At 43.6% G+C, this 24,370-nt stretch overlaps 1 protein-coding gene across 1 annotated transcript; it reads left to right on the plus strand.

Annotated features, from left to right (window-relative positions):
- Positions 1–207: 207 nt before the first annotated feature.
- Positions 208–22,575, plus strand: LOC133642966 (GTPase IMAP family member 8-like). The gene is made up of 6 exons (XM_062037389.1): positions 208–791; positions 10,985–11,549; positions 11,618–11,715; positions 11,777–11,908; positions 13,567–14,157; positions 21,292–22,575. The coding sequence occupies exons 1-6, from the start codon at positions 761–763 to the stop codon at positions 21,363–21,365; spliced, it is 1,491 nt and encodes a 496-aa protein (XP_061893373.1). The 5' UTR covers positions 208–760; the 3' UTR covers positions 21,366–22,575.
- Positions 22,576–24,370: the final 1,795 nt, after the last annotated feature.

The following is a 24,370-nucleotide window of genomic DNA, read 5'->3' on the forward strand; positions in this document are numbered from 1 at the left end:
GACGTCACACTCTCTGTTTAACCTTTAAACGGATTGGCTAGCTGATTTTTTATTCAGTTTAGCGTAAAACTTTCATAGCTCAGCAATAATTCACGCCATTGACGCACCGCTGTCAACACGGATAATATAACGTGCTATGTTTAGGCGTTTTGTGGGTTACGTAACACGTGGCAGCGCATGAAGAATTTATCCATGCCGTCTACGTCATCCCTATCTGCAAGTTGGTGCTGCTGCAGGATACATGCAGCTGTAAATAGTGTGTTCTTGCTTCTTTCTCCCTCCCTCCCTTCTCCTTCTCTTGTCTATCCATCTGTCCTCCTAGCTGCAGTCTGCATCCTGTGCCCACTGATGATGATGAAGATGATGATGCTGCTGCTGAGCAACAGCGTTCTCTCCTCCATCAAGGAATGATGACATCTTTCTGCTCGTGCTGCAGCGCGGATGGATAAATGAGATAAAAAAGAGTACGCAGAAGAGGAAGAAACAGGAAATAGTGGAGTGAGGGGTTAAAAGATTGCCCCCCAAAAAAAGAGAGAGGAGAGTTTGAATGGCGAGTGTAGACAACAGAGAGTGCTGCAGTAGAATGAGGGTCAGGGAGGAATTGAGCTGCCACCCTTCTGCACCCGACACAGGATCCATCGCAGGCGCCGCTCGCTCCTCTCCCTGAAGGGGCCGACAGGAGGGATCCACCGTGGAGGCGAGAAGGAGACGAAGGAGGGGGGCGGAGGTGGAGAACACCAGAGGTTCTACTACACACAAGATGGCTGCTGTGTCCTCTGCCTCTGACACTGGTAAGTGTGTTTTCATCCTTTTGCCGTGCTGAAAAGTTGTCATCCTCAGTCCTGTTTGTGAAACTGTTGCTTTAGTCCCCCATGCGTTCAGCAGCGAGGAACAAGATGACTCAATAAACCCTGTTGTCCTCCCCATATTACGCCCCCCTTTTCATCACCCCTGCAGAGGGAGCGGATCGTACACATTTTCCCGCCTCACTGTTTTATCGCAGCGTGCACCGTGCTCCGGCTCGTAACTTCACTTATTAGGATATAGTCATTTTTGTGCATATGGCGCGCTCCCTGGAACGTGTCCAAGGGTCCTCCTCTCTGACCCATATTCCTTTTTGGATGGAAGCGAAGCAAAAAGGGAGGCACGCTGAGAGGGAGATTAAGGAGGACTACGTTTGAGTCGGTAAAGGAGAAGTAAAGTAGCAAAGGAGTTCTCAAAGATAAGGACTCAAAACTTAGGCCTGTGTTTCCAGTAGAGTCTAAACCAGGGTTTTCTCCAACAGGTACACTATATGGCCAAAAATGTTTGGCCACCCATCCAAATAATGAGAATCAGGTGTCCTAATCACTATGCCCGGTGTATAAAATCAAGAACTTAGGCATGGAGACTGTTTCTACAAACATTTGTTAAAGAATGTGCCGCTCTCAGTGATTTCCAGTGTGAAACTGTCATAGGATGCCACCTGTGCTACAAATCCAGTGGAGAAATTTCCTCGCTCCTAAATATTCCAAAGTCAACTTTATTATAAGAAAAGTGAAGAGTTTGGGAACAACAGCAAGTCAGCCACCAAGTGGTAGGCCACGTAAACTGACATAGAGGGGTCAGCGGATGCTGAAGCGCATAGTGCAAAGACTTTCTGCACAGTCATTTGCTACAGAGCTCCAAACTTCATGTGACCTTCCAATTAGCCCACGTACAGTACGCAGAGAGCTTCATGGAATGGGTTTCCATGGCCGAGCAGCTGCATCTAAGCCATACATCACCAAGTCCAATGCAAAGCGTCGGATACAGTGGTGTAAAGCATGTCGCCACTGGACTCTAGAGCAGTGGAGACGCCTTCTCCGGAGTGATGAATCACGCTTTTCCATCTGGCAATCTGATGGGACGAGTCTGGGTTTGGAGGTTGCCAGGAGAACACTACATTTCGAACTGCATTGTGCCGAGTGTAAAATTTGGTGGAGGAGGAATTATGGTGTGGAGTTGTTTTTCAGGAGTTGGGCCAGGCCCCCTAGTTCCAGTGAAAGGAACTTTGAATCCTCCAGGATACCAAAACATTTTGGAAAATTCCATGGGATGGCACTTCAAGTTCCTATGTGAGTACAGGCAGGTGGCCAAATACTTTTGGCAATATAGTGTAGATCAGGGATATTCGACTAAATTGTTTTGGGGGTGAAGAGAGGAGAACTTTTTCTCCGATGCGTGTTCTTTTAATCTCTAATAAAGCTCACCAAGTTGTTGTCAATTTCCAGATTCACCATCTTAGATTTATTTGACAGTGAGATTGTTTAAAGCAGGGGTGTCAAACTCATTTTTGATCGGGGGCCACATGGAGAAAAATCTACTCGCAAGTGGGCCGTACTTGTAAAATCACGGCACAAAAACTTAAAAATAAAGACAACTTCAGATTATTTTCTTTGTTTAAAAGTAGAACAAGCACATTCTGAAATTGTACAAACCATAATGTTGTTGTTTTTTTACACTTACATGTTGCGGTTAATAGTGTATATACTTTATTTGTCGTTATTTATATTTTCAATCAATCAATCAATCAATCAATGTTTATTTATATAGCCCTAAATCACAAGTGTCTCAAAGGGCTGCACAAGCCACAACGACATCCTCGGTACAGAGCCCACATACGGGCAAGGAAAAACTCACCCCAGTGGGACGTCGGTGAATGACTATGAGAAACCTTGGAGAGGACCGCATATGTGGGTAACCCCCCCCCTCTAGGGGAGACCGAAAGCAATGGATGTCGAGTGGGTCTGACATAATATTGTGAAAGTCCAGTCCACAGTGGATCCAACACATCAGCGAGAGTCCAGTGCATAGTGGGGCCAGCAGGAAACCATCCTGAGCGGAGACGGGTTAGCAGCGCAGAGATGTCCCCAACCGATGCACAGGCTAGTGGTCCACCCGGGGTCCCGACTCTGGACAGCCAGAACTTCATCCATGGCCACCGGACCTATGCAACTCCCCCTCCCAAGGGACAGGGGAGAAGAGGAGAGAAGAAAAGAAACGGCAGATCAACTGATCTAAAAAGGGGGGTCTATTTAAAGGCTAGATTATACAAATGAGTTTTAGGATGGGACTTAAATGCTTCTACTGAGGTAGCATCTCTAACTGTTACCGGGAGGGCATTCCTGAGTACTGGAGCCCGAATAGAAAACGCTCTATAGCCCGCAGACTTTTTTTTTGGCTCTGGGAATCACTAATAAGCCGGAGTTCTTTGAACGCAGATTTCTTGCCGGGACATATGGTACAATACAATCGGCGAGATAGGCTGGAGCTAAACCGTGTAGTATTTTATAAGTAAGTAGTAAAACCTTAAAGTCGCATCTTAAGTGCACAGGAAGCCAATGCAAGTGAGCCAGTATAGGCGTAATATGATCAAACTTTCTTGTTTTTGTCAAAAGTCTAGCAGCCGCATTTTGTACCAACTGTAATCTTTTAATGCTAGACATAGGGATACCCGAAAATAATACGTTACAGTAATCGAGACGAGACGTAACGAACGCATGAATAATGATCTCAGCATCGCTAGTGGACAAGATGGAACAAATTTTAGCGATATTACGGAGATGAAAGAAGGCCGTTTTAGTAACACTCTTAATGTGTGACTCAAACGAGAGAGTTGGGTCGAAGATAATACCCAGATTCTTTACCGAGTCGCCTTGTGTAATTGTTTGGTTGTCAAATGTTAAGGTGGTATTATTAAATAGATGTCGGTGTCTAGCAGGACCGATAATCAGCATTTCCGTTTTCTTAGCATTGAGTTGCAAAAAGTTAACGGACATCCATTGTTTAATTTCATTAAGACACGCCTCCAGTTGACTACAATGCGGCGTGTTGGTCAGCTTTAGGGGCATGTAGAGTTGGGTGTCATCAGCATAACAGTGAAAGCTAACACCGTATTTGCGTATGATGTCACCCAGCGGCAGCATGTAAATACTAAAGAGTGCAGGGCAAGAACCGAACCCTGGGGAACTCCGCACGTTACCTTGACATAGTCCGAGGTCACATTGTTATGGGAGACACACTGCATCCTGTCAGTAAGATAAGAGTTAAACCAAGACAAGGCCAAGTCTGACATACCAATACGTGTTTTGATACGCTCTAATAAAATATTATGATCGACGGTATCGAAAGCGGCGCTAAGATCAAGAAGCAGCAACATAGATGACGCATCAGAATCCATCGTTAGCAATAGATCATTAGCCATTTTTGCGAGGGCTGTCTCCGTAGAGTGATTTGCCCTGAAACCGGATTGAAAAGGTTCACAGAGATTGTTAGTCACTAAGTGTTCATTTAGCTGTTGTGCAACAATTTTTTCGAGAATTTTGGAAATAAACGGAAGGTGGGAGACCGGTCGGTAGTTTACCATGAGGTCAGGATCGAGGTTAGGTCTTTTGAGCAGAGGATGAATAACCGTTTTTTTGAATGCTAGGGGAACAGTGCCGGAGGAAAGTGATACGTTTATAATATTTAACACTGATGGACCTAATAATACAAACAGTTCCTTGATAAGTTTCCCAGGAAGTGGGTCAAGTAAACATGTTGTTTGTTTTATCCCACTTCCACGCTGTAATAATTCCTCTAATGTTATTTCATCAAAAATAGAGAGACTATTTTGAAGGGCAGTGTCCGTCGTATATACAGTCGTATCTGTGTTAATAGAACCCAGTTGTAGCTGGGATGCGTTGTCTTTAATCTCCTTTCTAATGAGTTCAATTTTCTTATTAAAGAAATTCATAAAATCTTCTGCCGAGTGGGTGGAGCTACTGGGAGGAGTCCCTTGTTGGGTTAGCGATGCTACTGTACTAAACAGAAATTTAGGATCGTTTTTGTTGAGACGGATGAGATTTGAGTAATATTTAGCTTTAGCTAAGGTAAGCATGCGTTTATAAGTTATTAAACTATGCTTGATGGAAAACCTCAAGTTTAGTCGCGCGCCATTTGCGTTCCAGCTTTCTACATGATAATTTATGAGCTCTAATTTCTTCTGTAAACCATGGGGTGCGCCTTTTAGGGGCCCTTTTTTGCTTTAGCGGTGCTATACTATCAATAATTTCGCGCAAGGCATCGTCAAAGTTGTTAGTGAGGTTATCAATAGAGCCGACATAATTTGGGAATGGTGCCATTACCGAAGGCCGTAGGTCAGCAAGAGTCATCGTTGTGGCAGCATTAATGTTGCGGCCGCTATAGCAGTTATTATGATTATTAGCTTGTTGACAATGAGTCAAAACTTCAAATTTTATAAGGTAATGATCGGACATTACTTTAGTATATGGAAGTATCATAACTTTGGAGGTGGTGACACCCCTGACAAGCACTAGATCTATTGTATTACCGTTGCGATGTGTGGGTTCATGTATTATTTGTGTAAGACCACAGCTATCAATTATGGTTTGGAGCGCCTATTTCTGAATAAATTATGTGATAATGTTCATCAGTCAACTCATTGGTGTTAATTTTTAATCTATCAAGATAAAAATGTTTTATCAAAATCATATTACAGTATGTTATTTATGTATTTGATCATTTTCCTCGACTGATGTACTAACATCATGTGGTTTATTTTGTACATATGTAGCATCATCTACAAAGATAAAAAGAATTGCTATTGTGACATCCAGTGGACACATTTAGAACAGCTGTTTCTTTCGTTTAAAAATTTCAGGTAAATTTTTATACTTAGCAAACTCATCTCGCGTGCCGGATAAAACCTGTTTGTAGGCCTAAACAAGCTGCTGCCCTTAGGCCATACGTTTGACACCCCTGGTTTAAAGCAAATAATTCCCTCATGCCCATAAGCAGGAAGAGGAGAAATCCTGCCACCTCCGGCTCCTCACAAAATATTTTCCTTTGTCCCAAGGACTGATATTCTTTTCAAAATAAAGGGGGTTTGGGTTGTCTTTGTCCCATCTGACTCTGGTTTCGATGGTAACGGCACCTTTGCTGGCTTGTCTTGATGATTACTGCCGCACCAAAATACCTCTCGCCCTCATGTCAGGGCTGTATTGTCCATCTATCCATCCATTTTCTACCGCACATTTCTCCGGGTAACGGAGGGCACTGGAGCCTATCCCAGCTGCACTCGGGCGGAAGGCGGGGTACATACTGGACAAGTCGCCACCTCAGGGCCAACACAGGTAGTGTGTCTTTTAATATGTGTGACTTTAAAACTAACCATTTACAGTAACACCTAATGATAGCATGCAGAAATATAATGGTAAGATCAATATACTTATTTTATTAGGTGTATGTGTATGCTAGCAATATATGTAGTTAGCATTAAAAAAATATTCAAATCCTTCAGGGGCCACATTTACAAAAAGCTGATGGGTCCTCCCTTGACGGTTATTCTTATTTTGTATATTCTGTAGAACCAGCATCCTCTGCAGTAGACATTTGATTTTAGCCTATTTATGTTGTTAGATTTACAGCAGTGCTGTGCTATAATCAAAGATCCTCTCTATGACAGCACTAAAATGTTTTTAAGAATCTGCTTCAAAAATGTATTGACATTTTTTTACCTAAACTCGCAGGGCACTACTTAAATACAGGCATGTGAAATGTCCGCGAAAACCCGCATTTTAAAACATAAATTTTCCCGTCAAAATATCACTTTTATGAAATATAAAAAAATAGAATCCAAAAAAAATTTGTTGAACGCTCGTTAGCATAATCTAGTTATCTTACTTGTCGTTGCCTCCGTTTGCTCTCTGAGCCACAACGTTGACGGCTTTTTACTTTGCTGCTCAACATATTTAGATGATTACAATCCAAACACTGTAAGTTCTTAACCAGTTGTAGTTCTAGAGTATTTATGAATAGCCAACGAGAAGGTATATTTTGGACGTGACGGATGTAAACAGAGGTCACAACACAGGAAGTACATTACCCGCGGGGGCGTGGCTACAGGTTAGAGTTGCCAAATAGGAAACGTTTTCTGAGTTCTTTGCATGCATGTTATAGAATTGTACATTACATTTCCAAAGATAATGATGCTAGTAAATTATCTACTAAGAAAAACCTAAATATTCTGTGGTACAGTACATGTAAGTGTCAAATAGACAGCCAGAGAGGTTGGTAGATGATCTAAAGGTAAAATATAGTGCAATTGCAGGATATGTAGTCTTAATTTTAGTGCTGATTGAAATTCTCCACTTTTTTTCGTCAGTTTTCCTATTTTTTTCCTCAAAGGTTGCTGTAAATAGCCCAAATAGAGAAAAAGAGAGGACCTAAGATGGAACCTTGAGGAACTAGTATAACTGAGGAAGTTGAACACATCACTACTGACATCTGAAATAAACAAGCTGCTGCAACATCTTAGTTACATAAATCACATTATGAAAAAAATGTGTAACTGCCAAAACAGGAGAGGACTTAAAGGGATGCCTTGAGGAACTCCTCAGTTATGTAGATCGCAAGTTTGGACGTCAGTGTTTTATGTCTAGCATGGCTAAAATGTCAATGCAAGGATCTGCCAATGTGTTTACAATGGTCCAAGTTCTTCTGTACAACAGGAGCACTCTAGTGTTTTTAGGAATTTGCTGCAAAAATGTTTTGTCTCTGAAGTTTTAAACTAAACTCGGGGGCCCGTGTGGTGTCATTCCTGGGTTGGATTTGGCCCCCAGGTCAGAGGTGTATCATCACAGGGCCGAATAATAATGCCCTTCAAGTGTTTTCTTATTTTAATGACACACATTGACAACTCTTAGTGCAGTGTTTCTCAAGCGGTGGGTCGAGATATTTATTATTTGTGTCTACACTCTGGTATTCATGTTAGAACGACAACACAAGCCTGCAGCTAGGTGGCAGCAGTGCTTAATCTAATCAACAGGCTCCCTCTACGATGTAGTAAGTACACGGGAACAAGTGTGAAGAGCTAAAATAGAGGACGTGATAGAGAAGTTTTTGACAGGAATGAAAAGAAAAAAGGAGTAGTTGTCAGCGGCTTATATAGAAAATATATAAAAAATATATAAAGCCGTGTAACTTCGATTTCCGAACATAAATGGTTCCCGAACAGGGTTAAGATTAGTGTTCTATTTACAAATTTCCCCATCAAACACAAATAACAATTTGTGTTTATTTAATAACAAAGCTAAAACAACAATTTGCTCAACTGTCCTCCCTTGCAGCTGCCCTGCTGACACGCACACGCACTGTCACTAGCCCTGTGGCGCACTCACAGTTTGAAATCACAAAACTCCTTAACTTTAACAGCCAGGTCGCTACAATGATTAGGAATAAAGAATAACATCCATGTGTAGGTTACTTGTCTCGGCGTGCAGCGGAAGGGAGGTTGAGGCAGTGTCCACAATGCTGTGGATACTTCCTGAATGTATTAAACCCCTCAGCGCTTCTCCAATGCTTTTTTTTTCGCCAAAACTACAAAAAAGTTGGATAAACACTAATAAAAAGGTGCATAAAGCAGAGGAGTAGTTAACAACAGCCATTGCTCTGCTGACTGAATGGCTGTGCTGCCGGGCACAAAATGGCTGTACTGCTCGGCACACAATGAAACATTCGTACAACAAAGCATATTTTTATTTGGCCTGTGGTTCAGATGAATAAAAAGCTCGTACAATGACGGGTTTCATAAATCCAAGTTCCACAGTCGATATTATCAATCAATCAATCAATCAATCAATCAATCAATGTTTGCTTATATATCCCTAAATCACAAGTGTCTCAAAGGGCTGCACAAGCCACAATGACATCCTCGGCTCACATCCCAAATCAGGGCAAGAAAAAACTCAACCCAAATCACTCTACGGAGACAGCCCTCGCAAAAATGACTAATGATCTATTGCTAACGATGGATTCTGATGCTTCATCTATGTTGCTGCTTCTTGATCTTAGCGCCGCTTTCGATACTGTTGATCATAATATTTTATTAGAGCGTATCAAAACGCGTATTGGGATGACAGACTTAGCCTTGTCTTGGTTTAACTCTTATCTTACTGACAGGATGCAGTGTGTCTCCCATAACAATGTGACCTCGGACTATGTTAAGGTAACGTGCGGAGTTCCCCAGGGTTCGGTTCTTGGCCCTGCACTCTTTAGTATTTACATGCTGCCGCTAGGTGACATCATACGCAAATACGGTGTTAGCTTTCACTGTTATGCTGATGACACCCAACTCTACATGCCCCTAAAGCTGACCAACACGCCGGATTGTAGTCAGCTGGAGGCGTGTCTTAATGAAATTAAACAATGGATGTCCGCTAACTTTTTGCAACTCAACGCTAAGAAAACGGAAATGCTGATTATCGGTCCTGCTCAACACAGACATCTATTTAAAAATACCACCTTAACATTTGACAACCAAACAATTAAACAAGGTGACTCTGTAAAGAATCTGGGTATTATCTTCGACCCAACTCTCTCGTTTGAGTCGCACATTAAGAGTGTTACAAAAACGGCCTTCTTTCATCTCCGTAATATCGCTAAAATTCGTCCCATTTTGTCCACAAGCGATGCTGAGATCATTATCCATGCGTTCGTTACATCTCGTCTTGATTACTGTAACGTTTTATTTTCGGGCCTCCCTATGTCTAGCATTAAAAGATTACAGTTGGTACAAAATGCGGCTGCTAGACTTTTGACAAAAACAAGAAAGTTTGATCATATTACGCCTATACTGGCTCACTTGCACTGGCTGCCTGTGCACCTAAGATGCGACTTTAAGGTTTTACTACTTACGTATAAAATACTACACGGTCAAGCTCCTGCCTATCTTGCCGATTGTATTGTACCATATGTCCCGGCAAGAAATCTGCGTTCAAAGAACTCCGGCTTATTAGTGATTCCCAGAGCCCAAAAAAAGTCTGCGGGCTATAGAGCGTTTTCTATTTGGGCTCCAATACTATGGAATGCCCTCCTGGTAAAAGTTAGAGATGCTACCTCAGTAGAAGCATTTAAGTCTCATCTTAAAACTCATTTGTATACTCTAGCCTTTAAATAGACTCCCTGTTTAGACCAGTTGATCTGCCGTTTCTTTTCTTTTCTTTTCTACTCTGCTCCAAACCCGGGGTGGACCGCTAGCCTGTTCATCAGATGGGGACATCTCTACGCTGCTGACCCGTCTCCACTCGGGATGGTTCCTGCTGGCCCCACTATGAACTGGACTCTCGCTGATGTGTTGGACTTTCACAATATTATGTCAGACCCACTCGACATCCATTGCTTTCGGTCTCCCCTAGAGAGGGGGGGGGGGGGGTTACCCACATATGCGGTCCTCTCCAAGGTTTCTCATAGTCATTCACATTGACGTCCCACTGGGGTGAGTTTTCCTTGCCCGTATGTGGGCTCTGTACCGAGGATGTCGTTGTGGCTTGTACAGCCCTTTGAGACACTTGTGATTTAGGGCTATATAAATAAACATTGATTGATTGATTGATTGATTGATTGAACCCAATGGGATGACAATGAGAAACCTTGGAGGGGACCGCAGATGTGGGAACCCCCCCTTGCATGTATGGTTATGGTTTGAAGTCATATCGAACAACTGCATCAGGTATTTGATGAGAAGGTCCTGGGTTCGATCCTGGGCTCGGGATATTTCTGTGTGGAGTTTGCATGTTCTCCCTGTGACTGCGTGGGTTCCCTCCGGGTACTCCGGCTCCCTCCCACCTCCAAAGACATGCACCTGGGGATAGGTTGATTGGCAACACTAAATTGGCCCTAAAGTGTGAATGTGAGTGTGAATGTTGTCTGTCTATCTGTGTTGGCCCTGCGATGAGGTGGCGACTCTTCAGGGTGTACCCCGCCTTCAGCCCAAATGCAGCTGAGATAGGCTCCAGCGCCCCCCGCGACCCTGAACAGGACAAGCGGTAGAAAATGGATGGATGGATGGATGGATGGACTTTAATTGCCAAGTTTCCTTTTTACATTTTCTGATAGTGGTGTGCCGCTGGATTGGCTCAAAAAAGGTTGAAAAACACTGATCTAAACAACGGATGTTCCTTAGTTTCGACAGGGGACCAGAGGGGTCGTCACCCCCCTGAGCGCAGACTGCTCATCCTCGGGGGTCCAAAATCTGGCAAGACCTCCTCAGCCAACACCATCCTGGGGGAGGAAGTCTTTGACGCGGGGACGGAGACTACTCACAGCAACGTGGGTCAGACGGAGATCTTCGGCCGTCGGGTCACGGTGGTGGACACACCCCCGTGGGTCATCCCCAGTGACGCGGAGGACGACACCGAAGCGGACGATAACGGGAACACAGTCGCGGAGTCGGATAGCCCGTCGAGGCCCCCGCCCAGCCTGGATAGCGAGGGCCCCTGCATGGGGGCGATCCTGTGCCCCCCCGGCCCGCACGCCATCCTGCTGGTAGTGTCCGTCACTCAGCCTTTCACAGACACTGAGAGGAGGGCCGCCGAGGAGCAGCTAGGGGCCCTGGGGGGAGGAACCTGGAGATACTCCATGGTGCTCTTCACTGGGGTAGACAAGCTGCAGAAGGGGGTCTTCATTGAGGAGCACATCGCAAACACTGGAGAGAGCCTCCAGTGGCTGGTGGAGAGATGTGGAAGCAGGTACAATCCTGATACTCCTCTTAAATTATTAAAAGACACACCATAGCCGTATGTCCTTCTACCCGCAGGTATCACGCTTTCGACAACAACTGGAAAGAAACGGAGGACACCACACAGGTACCTGAACTGATGGAGAAGGTGGAGGAAATGATCACCGACAACCAAGGTTTGTTTATATCTCAAGTCGTATTTTACTACTCTGTATTGAATGGTTCATGTTTGCGCAGGCTGGTACTTTGAGGTGAACGAACTGATTCTTCTGGAGGAGGAGCAGGCGAGGCGAGCACTGGAGGAGGAGAGAATGAGGATGGAGGAGCACGCCAGACAGAGGGAGCAGATGATTGGAGGACCTCCAAGAGGTACCAGGAAGCTTGTGTTGTGTTTAATGTGTGCAAATGGAGGACATCACACATTGAACTCATCTTGGACATTCAAACTAACAAGTTTTCCCAGTTACAAAAATTCCCGGGTTTCCCCAGAATTTTTGCATTTCAATTACACTAAGTACTGTATGGATCTCGGAGTCATGTAAGTTGGTGCTTGACACATGCTAACTGTTAGCATGTTAACATTAGCATGCTAACTTTTTAAGCTAATTGTGCAAGAATACACCTCAGAGTCATAAAAGTTGGTACTTGATACACGCCAACTGTTGACATGTTAATTTTAGCATGGTAGTCTTTTTAGCTTATTATGCAGGTATACACCTCAGACTCATAATTTGGTAGTTGACACTTGTTGACTGTTGGCATGTTAACTTCCTCACATTAGCATGCTAACTTTTATAGCTAATGTTACAGCTATTCAGATGAATGTAACTTGGTATGGACACAAACCAACTGTTAATATGTTAGTGTTAGCGTGCTAGCTTTATTTTAGCTAATTTTGAAGGTACCCACCTCAGAATCATATAACTTAAACATTAACACATGCTAACTGTTAATATGTTAATGTTAGCAAGATAGTTTTTTTTAGCTTATTTTGAAGATGTACACCTCAGAATCATATAGGTAGGTACTTGACACATGTTAATTGTCAGCATGTTAACATGCTAACATTAGCATTCTAATTTTTATAAAACTTATTTTACAGGTATTCAGAATCATATAACTTGGTATTGCCTCATGCTAACTGTTAACATGTTAAAGTTAGCATGCTCGCTTTTTCAGCCAACTTTGCAGGCGTACACCTCAGAGTCCTATAACTTGGTACTTGACACATGCTTACTGTAAGCATGCTAACGTTAGCATGTTAGCTTTTTGTTAGATAATTTTACAGACATACGCCTCAGGGTCATATAATTCCGTGCTTGACGCATGCTGCTAATGTTTGCATGCTAGCTTTTTCAGCTCATTTTGCTGATACATGCTGTAAGGTAGTTTTTTGTGAATCAAGTCTATCTGGCGGGCGTGCACTGCCTGTTAGTTAATTTTAATTTGGCTTGGGCTTTTCAGCGTTCACACACAATTGCTTCCGAAATTGCATATTCTAGTTATTCATTATTGCTCATAAGATATCCCAATAAATAATCGGTAAGAATCCTTGTACAAAAACAACTTCAAAAATATAATTTTGGTTTTTTTTATGATAACATTCTTAAATACGTCATCACACAAAAACTAAGTACATCCCTTGCATTTGCGCAGCTATTTCGTTGTATCTCGTTTGAAGAGTTGAAAATCATGTTTCCCCTTTAACGAACTGCAGCTCCTCAGTGCCGGGAGCACTTACAGGTATACAGCCCCAGACCATGATGCTACCACCACCATGCTTGACTGTAGGCAAGACACAAGTATCTTGGTACTCACTTATGTTGACAGATATTTAGACAGTCATGCCATTTTCAGTGGCTAGTAAATCTATACTGCTATACAAGCTGTACACTGACTACTCTATAACGTCTATAAGTTGACTTACTATAGTATTATACTGTAATAGATAGAAAATTGATTTATAGTGCTACAAAACCTTTTATTCTCACTTCATCGTTCTTTTCTTTCTGTACCTGTGTGGGCAGAATTGAGGTTGCTGTTGTTGGGCTGGAAGGGTGTTGGAAAAAGCTCCGTGGGGAACTCCATCCTGGGTCGTCGGTACTTTGAGTCAGGCCAGGAGACCGACCTCTGCCTCCGGAGGCAGGCGCTCGTGTCCGGTCGCAGGGTAACCATAGTGGACACCCCGGGCTGGGACTGGTTCTCAGTGCGGCGTACCCCCAAGCGCATCCGCCAGGAGTCGCAGCGTGGCGCCGCCCTCCTGCGACCCGGACCCCACACTCTGTTACTGGTTCTCCCGGTGGTCTCCTCCCTCACGGCCAGGAAGAGGAGAACGCTTCTGTCCCACATTGAGACCCTTTTCGGTGACGGCGCCTGCCTCCACACCATGGTACTGTTCAGTTGTGGCGACTGGCTGGGCCGCACGCCCATTGAGGAGCACATACTCAGAGGGGGCCGGGAGCTGCAAAGACTGCTTGAGTACTGTGGGAACTATTACCACGTCCTGGACAGTAAGATCCCCGGCAAGGACAGGAGCGTCTCAAACCTCCTGGATAGGATTGAGGAGATGATCAGGGAGAACGGTGACAAGGCCTTCCTTCCTGTGCAGACTGAGTGGCGTAAGTCCGACCTTTTGAATTTCACCTCCAATACAAGAGCTGTGTCAAATAAATACATGTTTATTATTGACACTGTTACAGAGGCTCAATGTTACTAAATTATTGTTTTATTGTTTTCACTGAAATATATCATACTTAGTGGTGTTTCTTTTATTACAACTCCAGGATTAGAGCTTTGGTGCGTTGTATGTTGTGCATCAACAATGCTTGAGATCTAAACTTGGGCCCAAAAAGTATAAATTCCTTGAAGATGTTATAGCTTCTTCAGTCAAAGGGTCAAAAAGTTGCAAACATTTTTATTTACCAGTTGAACTGCAGTGCATATTTATTGTAAGAGTGTCCGGATCTGATACTGATATCTGTCCAATATCAGCAAAAAAATTTGTATCGGATTATATCTTCTTGTAAATTAGTGAAGTAATTTACAAAAGGTAAACAGGCTAGCAGCTACACAACAGCTAAGCACACAATAGCATACTATCTAGACATGGGTAATAAGTGTTCCCAATTGTGCATTATTAAAACACTACATTTATAAATATAAACAAGTATTAAATTGTTTTAGTTGCATATTACTTACAGATACAAAGTCTCCAAGGCAAAGAAAGTATCCAGTATCACACGTGTCTGCATCATTTAAATTACTGCATCATGAGCTTAACTTTATGAATTAGCATAGCGTGGCCACTGAGTGTGAACAAAAAAACAATTACCACTCCACTTTAACTTAAGACAGTATAAGTCTATTCATCCATTTTGTTTATTGTTTTGATTGTGTGTATTTGAGGGCCCAACAACCCCCCCTCCTTTAACAGAGACAGTGTTATGATCCGCTGCCCGGATCATAGTCTGTTTACGTTTTGTAGTCACTTGTGTTTCCAGCACCTCTTGATTTTGTTTGTTTCAGTTGCCATGACGGCAGATTGCACACACCTGCCTCTGGTTAGTGTTCGGGACGCTCACCTGTTGTCCGGGCACTAATCAGAGGGCTATTTAGTCTTTGCCCTGGCCCCACTCGGTTTGCTTTATGCCATACTTGCCAACCTTGAGACCTCCGATACCGGGAGATGGGGGTTGGGGGCGTGGTTAAGAGGGGAGTATATATACAGCTAGAATTCACCAACTCAAGTATTTCATATGTATATATATATATATATATATATATATATATATATATATATATATATATATATATATATATATATATATATATATATATATATATATATATATATATATATATATATATATATATATATATATAATATAATGTATACAATACTTAACTTTCAGTGAATTGTAGCTATATATGTATATACATATTTATTTTATTATATATATAAATGAAATAAATACTTGAATTTTAGTGTTCATTTATTTACACATATACACACACAACCCTCATCTACTCATTGTTGTACTTCAGCATAGCCATCTTTGTCTCGGCATATGTCACACCATCGGGTCTCCATTTTGCGAGGTGGTCCATAATACTGGGCTGTGAACGGTGCTGCGCTGCCGCCGCCATGTGCTTCGCTCCCCGTTCATGAATGAGTAAATCATTTCGGCCACCGTGTTCAATGGAGAAGTCTGTTCTACAAAATGTACAGGCAACATACCCCTTCCCCTTCGAACTGTCCTGGATGAACTGAAATTCTTGTTTCCATTCGTTTTGGAACTTGCAAGCGTATTTCTTCATCTTGCTCGTCGACGGCGTCGCCATGTCTGTAACTTCCTCGTTCTTCTGCTTCGTCTCCTTGTTGTGTGCGCAGTTGTGCACTCTACTCTCTAAAAGCCGTAGATGTTATGACGTCATTGGGCAGGCAAGCTGTTTATATTGTGGGAAAGCGGACGTGAGAACAGGCTGTCCCCACTCAGGTCCGCATTGAGCTGGAGGGGGCGTGGCCTCCAGCTCCGGCTGAATTCCGGGCGTTTGTCGGGAGAAAATTTCTGCCGGGAGGTTATCGGGAGAGGCGCTGAATACCGGGAGTCTCCCGGTAAAACCGGGAGGGTTGGCAAGTATGCTTTATGCTACTGTTGACGACATTTGTTACTTGCTCTGTACCTGCTAGCTTCCACGCTAGGCTCTTTTTACTTGCTAGCTCCCACGCTAGCCCATTTAGTTTTTGCCTTAAGTGCTATGAGCACGTTTTTCTTTGTTCCTTCTGATTTATTCCTTAAATAAATCATTTTCTTACCTGCACGCTGTGTCTGAAGCCCGTCTGCATTCCTGGGAGAACGAGCCCCGCATCATCATGCGCCCCGGTCGTCACAGTAGGAAGCCAGCAAGAAAAAGCTCTCTCGCAGCGGGCATGGCGGAGGTGGATGAAGGTGCGTGGATGGTCCTCCGAGCGATGGAGGCAGAGACGCTCCGCTGTAATCCAGATGACGAGATGATATGGGGACCTGGAGGTGTTTTGGTCCCGATCGACTCCATCTGGCCCGGGGAGGTCCGCTCTCAGCCCGCTCACATGCGTTAGCGAAGGCGGAAGTCGCACAAGACGGCTTCGGCTCGCGACAGAGACGCGCCACTCCCGCAATTTCTCTCTCCGGAACACAGCCAAGCAGCCCAGGATTCCCCTCCGCCGATGTTTGGTAATCCCATCACTCATTTTGCCAAGCAGTTCACCGATTGGGCTGTCAGTCAGCTGGAGACCAGCGCGGATGACGTCATCCCGTCCACTGGTGATGACTTAGAGACGAAGATTTGTTTTTAAATTCTGTTAACTCTTTCTGTCAGCCGCCTCCAAATGACTTTAATTCTACTGTTAAACACTATCAGGACATTTTTGTTAAATGTAGGTCTAGTCAGTCCCAGTCACCTTCTGACTTTCAAGCCCCGCCCCCAATTACTTTGGCCCCACCCCCTATGGCTCAAGCTCCACCCACTCCTCTGTTTTCTCCCTCCTGGTCGTCCTTACAGTCCACTACGGGGGTAGCTCAGTTCCTGTCAGCCGAACTGCCACGCCCTGCAAGACCTTCTGTGCCTGCTGTTGCTTCAAGCCCTGCTCCGCCTCCTCTGTCAGCTGTGCCACGTGCTGCTCAGCCTACTCCACTTCCTGTTCCAGCCCAGTCATCTTCCGAGACACCCCTTGAAAAATACAGTCCGGCTTGGGTGGATGAGTGGTACCGCAAAGTACTTATAGAACTTAAACTGGAGGAACAATCCCAAGCGGCAGAGGACACTCCGCCTGCTATTGAGGCTTTTGACGACTCTCCTCGACAGTCCCATATTGGGGAGAATAATGGGCATTTTGGACAATCAAAAGGGGAGGAGTTTACCCCCCTCCTCACCTCCCCCCACCACCCCTAAAGACTGTTCCAGACTGCACAGAACGCGTCTGGGATCCACTTCTTGAAGGGGGGGGGGGGGGGGGGGTACTGGGTGCTTTGCTAGTGGGAGGGCACAGCTGCGCACAGCCAGGCAGCAACCTCCGGCCCGACCGCCGCCACCGGTCTTTTGGCCTGCTAAACCGCAACCTCCGGCCTGTCCGCCACCACCGGTCTTTCGGCCTGCTAAGCCGCAACCTCCGGCCCGACCGCCACCACCAGTCCTTCGGCATGCTAAGCCACAACCACCGGCCCGGCCGCCACCACCAGTCCTTCGGCGTGCTAAGCCGCAACCCCCGGCCAGGCCACCTCCGCCAAAGTCACGCCCAGCACCTGCCCCTAGGCTTGTTTCCGCACCAGCACCTACTCCAAGACTGGTTTCCATACCAGCACCGACTCCAAGACTGGTTTCCACACCAGCACCGACTCCAAGACTGGTTTCCACACCAGCACCGACTCCAAGACTGGTTTCCACACCAGCACCGACTCCAAGACTGGTTTCCACACCAGCACCGACTCCAAGACTGGTTTCCACACCAGCACCGACTCCAAGACTGGTTTCCACACCAGCACCGACTTCAAGACTGGTTTCCACACCAGCATCGACTCCAAGACTGGTTACCACACCAGCACCGACTCCAAGACTGGTTACCACACCAGCACCGGCTCCAAGACTGGTTTCCGCACCAGCACCTACTTCCACGGCAACGACATCGACTCCTGCTGCCACGGCATTGACGACGTCTCCTCCTGCTTCTACGGCGACGGCTCCGGCTTCCACGGCGACGACAACGCCTCCGGCTCTGGCTTCCACGGCGACGACACCTCCTGCTCCGGCTTCCACGGCGACGACGACGCCTCCTGCCCCGGCTTCCACGACGACGCCTCCTGCTCCTGCTTCCACGACGACGACGCCTGCTCTTTCCTCGCCCTCATCGTCGTCTCAGCGACCTCGAGCTGTCCGGCTAAGCAAGCAGCAATCAGGGGCCCGCATGCGGCTCTCTCAGAGGTCAGTGAATGGAGGCCAGTGGCGCAAACAGCAGCGACGCCCAGGACGTTGTCGTAAAACTCTCCGGCTGCTGAACTTCTGGTGCCACTCACGCCCACCTTTTCGGCGGCCACGGATGTGGCCTTTCAGTAGTTGCCCGCCTTGCCTGCGGCAGCGGCGTTCCATTCGTCGCCGCCGCCTGACTCGTCCCCGGTGGATTCGGGGACACTTGGCCTGGCGACCCACCACCAAGTCCTCCCTCCGCCCTCCCTCCGCCCTCCCTCCGCCCTCCCTTGACTCTTGAACTGTATCTTAGTTTTTTGGGTTTTAGTTTTTGTAGGGACATCTGGAATCTGTCCTTTAAGGGGGGGTTACTGGTTACTGTTATGATCCGCTGCCCGGATCATAGTCTGTTTACGTTTTGTAGTCACTTGTGTTTTCAGCGCCTCTTGATTTTGTTTGTTTCAGTTGCCATGACGGCAGATTGCACACATCTGCCTCTGGTTAGTGTTCGGGACGCTCACCTGTTGTCCGGGCACTAATCAGAGGGCTATTTAGTCTTTGCCCTGGCCTCACTCGGTCTGGCTTCCTAGTTTGCTTTATGCTACAGTTGACGACATTTGTTACTTGCTCTGTACCTGCTAGCTTCCACGCTAGGCTCTTTTTACTTGCTAGCTCCCACGCTAGCCCATTTAGTTTTTGCCTTAAGTGCTATGAGCACGTTTTTCTTTGTTCCTTCTGATTTATTCCTTAAATAAATCATTTTCTTACCTGCACGCTGTGTCTGAAGCCCGTCTGCATATCTGGGAGAACGAGCCCCGCATCACGATGCGACCAGGTCGTCACAGACAGAGCCTATTTTATTGATTTTGGTTGTGATTTATATTAAAGTGCAACATTTTGCTTACAGACAGGGTATATTTTATTTGTATTATTTGTTTGCTTTATTTAACTTGGTATTTAAAAGCTTACATTTCAATTAAAATGTTGAAATATAGGAGAAATACAAGTTAATTGCATTTGAAAGGGTATACTTGCAATAATATCGTTTTCCGGCAATAATTTGCAATATATCGTCCAGCAAAATTTGTTATCGACTACTTTGTAGTGTGGAATGTTAGAAAAGGCTTGCTCGAGTGCAATTACTCAAACAGAGAGCAATGGCAGGTAAGAAAAACACTGACCTATTTATTGTTAAATGTTTGGAATGGACTTGTGCTGTCTTGAAGTTGAAGTATAATAGTAATTGTTTTTGGCGACACCTTGTGGCCACATAATTAGTGAAGTTAAGCTAATGATGTAGACATCATATCGGCCCCCTGAGTTCAGTTCAAAACTTGGGAGACAAACATTTTTGCAGCAAATTCCTAAAAACACTGGAGTGCTCCTGTTGTATAGAAGAACTTAGACCACTGTAAACACATTGGCCTTGCATTGACATTTTAGTCTTGCTTGAAAAGTCCTCTCCTTTTTGTGATTTATGTAACTAAGTTGTTGCTGTAGCTTGTTTACTTCAGTAGTCATTAGTTTTAATTCTTTAGTTATGCTAGTGGTGTTCCTCAAGGTTCCTTCTTAGGTCCTCTTTTTCTCATCATTTGGCCCACAAGTTTGGTTAAAAAAACTTGTGAAAGACTCACATTTGTGCAGCAAATTCTTAAAAACACAAGAGTACTGTCATGATCTTTGACCAACATACTAAATCAACTAAAGTCAAGTGTTTACCTATGGTAAACACTTGAGTAGTCCCCACCCGAACCCGCCCAGCGCTGGTTCTCCGGAATATACAAAATATGAATAATAGTGAAGGGAGAAGTCCTGCATCCCGATCCTTATATTCCTCGTAATGTGGCCCTCAAAACAGTTTAGTTGAATTTTCCTGATGTGGCAAGTTGAACGATCGGAACACATTTTTTATTAAATCCTTCCTAATGCTTTGAAGATTTGTAAATGATATGCAGTTATAACTATTTGATACATGTTTACATGGACAATTGTTTAAGACTGCAATGTTGATCAATTAATTAAGGACACTTACTACATACAGTACAGGCCAAAAGTTTGGACACACCTTCTCATTCACAACACAACTGATGGTCCCAAACCCATTGATAAAGCAATAAATTCCACTAATCAACCCTGATAAGGCACACCTGCAAAGTGAAAACCATTTCAGGTGACTACTTCTTGAAGCTCATGGAGAGAATGCCAAGAGTGTGCAAAGCAGTAATCAGAGCAAATGGTGGCTATTTTGAAGAAACTAGAATATAAAACATGTTTTCAGTTATTTAACCTTTTTTCGTTACGTACATAACTCCACATGTGTTCATTCATAGTTTTGATGCGATCAGTGACAATCTACAATGTAAAATAGTCATGAAAATAAAGAAAACGCATTGAATGAGAAGGTGTGTACAAACTTTTGGCCTGTACTGTATGTCTAGCTTCTGTCCTATTGTGCTTAGCTGCTGTGTAGCTGCTAGCTCCTAGTAGCTTATAGCCTACTATGTTTGCCTTTTGTAAACAACTTCACTGAAATAGAAGACCGAAACTTGTGTGCTTATTGGAGGAATTGTAAATGCTAACTTTGTAATACGCTGCAGACTGCTTGTATCAGAGATTTTAGATGTAGGCCTATATAATCCGATCCTTGTTTTTTTTGCTGATATTCCATTGGATCAAGACACTCCTAGTTATATGAAAACCCTATCTGAAGACGTGATACTTGGTGAACATTTTTTTTTTTGACGCATGAGCCTGAGTGATGTTTGTGCCTTGTCGTCAACTCTGCATAATGAGATTTGTGTTGCATTTGACAGTGAGCGAGGAGAGCTCCTACTCGTCCGACAACACCGAGCCCGAGGACGACTGTCGAGGATGCGAGCTGCAGTGATGAAGGGTGAAGAAAGCAAAGTGGCCCTGTGTAAATGTGTGTGTGTTTTACTGTTATTTTTGAGTATCCAGTAGGCCCAAACATAACCTTATGTACCTTTAACCTCATCTAGATATTTATTCTAGACCGTTGTAGGAAATAGAGGGTATTGGTGAGTAGCAATGGTTGCTTGGATGTAAAAGACACCTTTCTGAGCTGTTTATGAATATATTTTATGAATATATTTACACGGTTAAGACTCGTGAGTTGAAAGTCTGCATTATAAATCTAATCCGTTTAACAACACGAAGGGGATTTGTTTAAGATGACATTATCTGAAGCAGGCAGCTTGGGAGCGTTTCCTTCTCTTTTGCGCATTTAAATTGATTTTTTATTTTTTTTTACATGCCTTGGATCAAACGCTTCAGAGAAAACGCTGTCGAAAGAAAAACATTGAATACCAAATCAAAACACGGGCATCGTGCCAATAGATGAAAAACGTCTGCCAATGTTAATTTGAAGCAAACCTGATCTATTGTTTTAGAACTATGAATCTTGAGTGGTATTTAAAAAAAAAGATTCCTTTGTTAATATTTGATTAGTTTCCACTGGAGGAGACGTGGGATATAGGATTGTATAGCACTTTATTCTCATTGCACAAGTACAACCAAGTTCCATTTTCAGCACAGACCCATTCAAAGGCAGACATACACTGAACAAGAACGCTGATGGGTCGCCACTACGGCGGTGCCCTGTAAAAAAAAATGTCGATCCCCAGACTAGGTCCTTTTTTTTTTTTTTAAGGAAGGGTTGAAGTGATCTCGCTGGAGCGAAACCTGCCACACTTATAGAAAAACTACAGATGTGGGTCACATGATAAATCTTAAGTGGTTTGGTTAAAAAAAAGAAAAAAGCGACAATATACTTTGGCGTAGTTTGCTTGGCATTGGGACCACCGAATATGTGCCGTTTTCTCAAAGTAAACATACATTTCTGTTTATATCTGATCATACACATATTTAACTACTCATGATGTGTAATAGCCTGTCTCAGGCAATATTTTTCTTTGACTACGTCTAGGGATGGGTACCTAATTCCATCAGTTCTACGGGGTATCGATTCACGTGAAATCAAACAATGCCACATTTAGACACCTTTGTTGCATGTGACGTCACATCCGGCTGCAGACAAGTAGTCAAACACTAAGAAGTAATGATACAATTTTTCATTAAAGCAAGAAGAAGTCGTTAAAAAAGTACAATAAGGCTCTACTTTTGGTAATGCTCGATGCTAATTTACATGGGATTTGCCATAGACATGCTACTGATTAGCGTTAGTGAGTTTATGTGGCAATTTAAACAACTCCAAATTTGGAAAACTACACCTTAGATCAGGGGTGTCAAACGTACGGCCCGTGGGCCGGATCAGGCCCGCGGACAGGTTTTATCCGGCCCGCGGGATGAGTTTGCTAAGTATAAAAATGAACCAAAATTTTTGAATGAAAGAAACTGCTGTTCTAAATGTGTCCACTAGATGTCAAAATAGCAATTATTTGCATCTTTGTAGATTATGCTACATATGTAAAAACATAAAATAAACCACATGATGTTAGTGCACCAGTTAAGGAAAATGAGCAAACTTACATGAATGACATCCTGTAATTTGATTTTGATATAATTTTTTTATCGTAATAGATTGAAAATTAACACCAATGAGTTGACTGATGAACATTATCACATAATGTATTCAGAAAATATAAATAACGACAAATAAAGATAGAATACTATTAACCGCAACATGTAAGTGTAAAAAACAAAAAAACAACATTATGATTTGTACATTTTCAGAATTTTCTTGTTCTATTTTTAAACAAAGAAAACAATCTGAATGTGTCTTTATTTTTAAGTTATCGTGCCGTGATTTTACCTGTCCGGCCCACCTGGGAGTAGATTTTTCTCCATGTGGCCCCCGATCTAAAATGAGTTTGACACCCCTGCCTTAGATGCTTCTGTCATTCAAACAGCTGGTGTGCAATAAGTACAATAAATACAGTATTAACACTTTTTAGAGCCCAACCAAAGACTAGTATCACCTGAATGGCCAGGACTACTTCGTGGCTAAGAAAAACACAGTAGTCTTCACACTACTGCCATCTACCAGAGTGTTTTGAGATAAGAGCTGCGTGTGATTGGCAAAGCAATTGGAGCCTTGGGGCCATACTGAAGCAGAATGAGTTTAACACCAGCCAAGAATGTTAAAATGATATCCAAACGGCGAACATTAATTCATGATAGCATGGAAAAGCTGCTGATGGTGTGTTTGACAGAAGAGCAGCTGGAGTGAGATTCCGTAGTGTAGTTATTTGTTGTACATTCTATTTGATTGTTTTTTATACAATATTTCTCCTCTGAAAGTTAGTTTTTCTCCTTTAAAGGCATGTAACATGTTAAAATGTTGCTGTTTTTGAGGCGGCAGGCACCAAGTAAATTGATTTCAATTCATTTCAGTGGTTTGACTTAAGAGTGCCATCACAGAACCAAAAGGTACTACTGTACTTGCAAATGAGACTCAAAAGTATCAGAAAACAAAACATAAGTTTTTACAATCGGCTCAGTGTTAAAAGTTCCAATAAAAAAATACGATTTTATTTTTAAACGATGTATGTAAGGCTCTCCTTTTTCAAATGTGCTAGCTCGATGCTAATTTACATTGGATTTGCCATAGACATGCTACTGATTAGCGTTAGCGATTTTACATGTTTGAATTAAACGTCAACCTACCAAATGAACATTTATGAACACATGAACACACAAGTACAAAAAATGGATTCTATCGTTTCCCAGATACTGGGAATCGGTACCGTATCGGTCAAATGTGAAAGGGCACCCATCCCTAAATATTCGTTATTTCTAAATGCTTTTATTCGTGTCGTTTGTTCTGTGTTTTTAGCGTCCATATCTGAGCTCAAGTGAACCACACCAGGGTTCTCATGATGGCACCAAAAGTTGCTTTTAACCGAACCAGCC

Source organism: Entelurus aequoreus, linkage group LG25 (genome assembly GCF_033978785.1).
Source record: "Entelurus aequoreus isolate RoL-2023_Sb linkage group LG25, RoL_Eaeq_v1.1, whole genome shotgun sequence".
In the NCBI taxonomy this organism is placed as follows: Eukaryota; Metazoa; Chordata; class Actinopteri; order Syngnathiformes; family Syngnathidae; genus Entelurus; species Entelurus aequoreus.

Bases quoted from the DNA above. Each gene is read 5' to 3' on its own strand.
- LOC133642966 (XM_062037389.1), top strand. From the start codon at position 761: ATGGCTGCTGTGTCCTCTGCCTCTGACACTG. The intron at 11,716-11,776 runs GTTTGTTTATAT...ATGTTTGCGCAG, and splicing joins AATGATCACCGACAACCAAG to GCTGGTACTTTGAGGTGAAC. The intron at 14,158-21,291 runs GTAAGTCCGACC...TGCATTTGACAG, and splicing joins TCCTGTGCAGACTGAGTGGC to TGAGCGAGGAGAGCTCCTAC.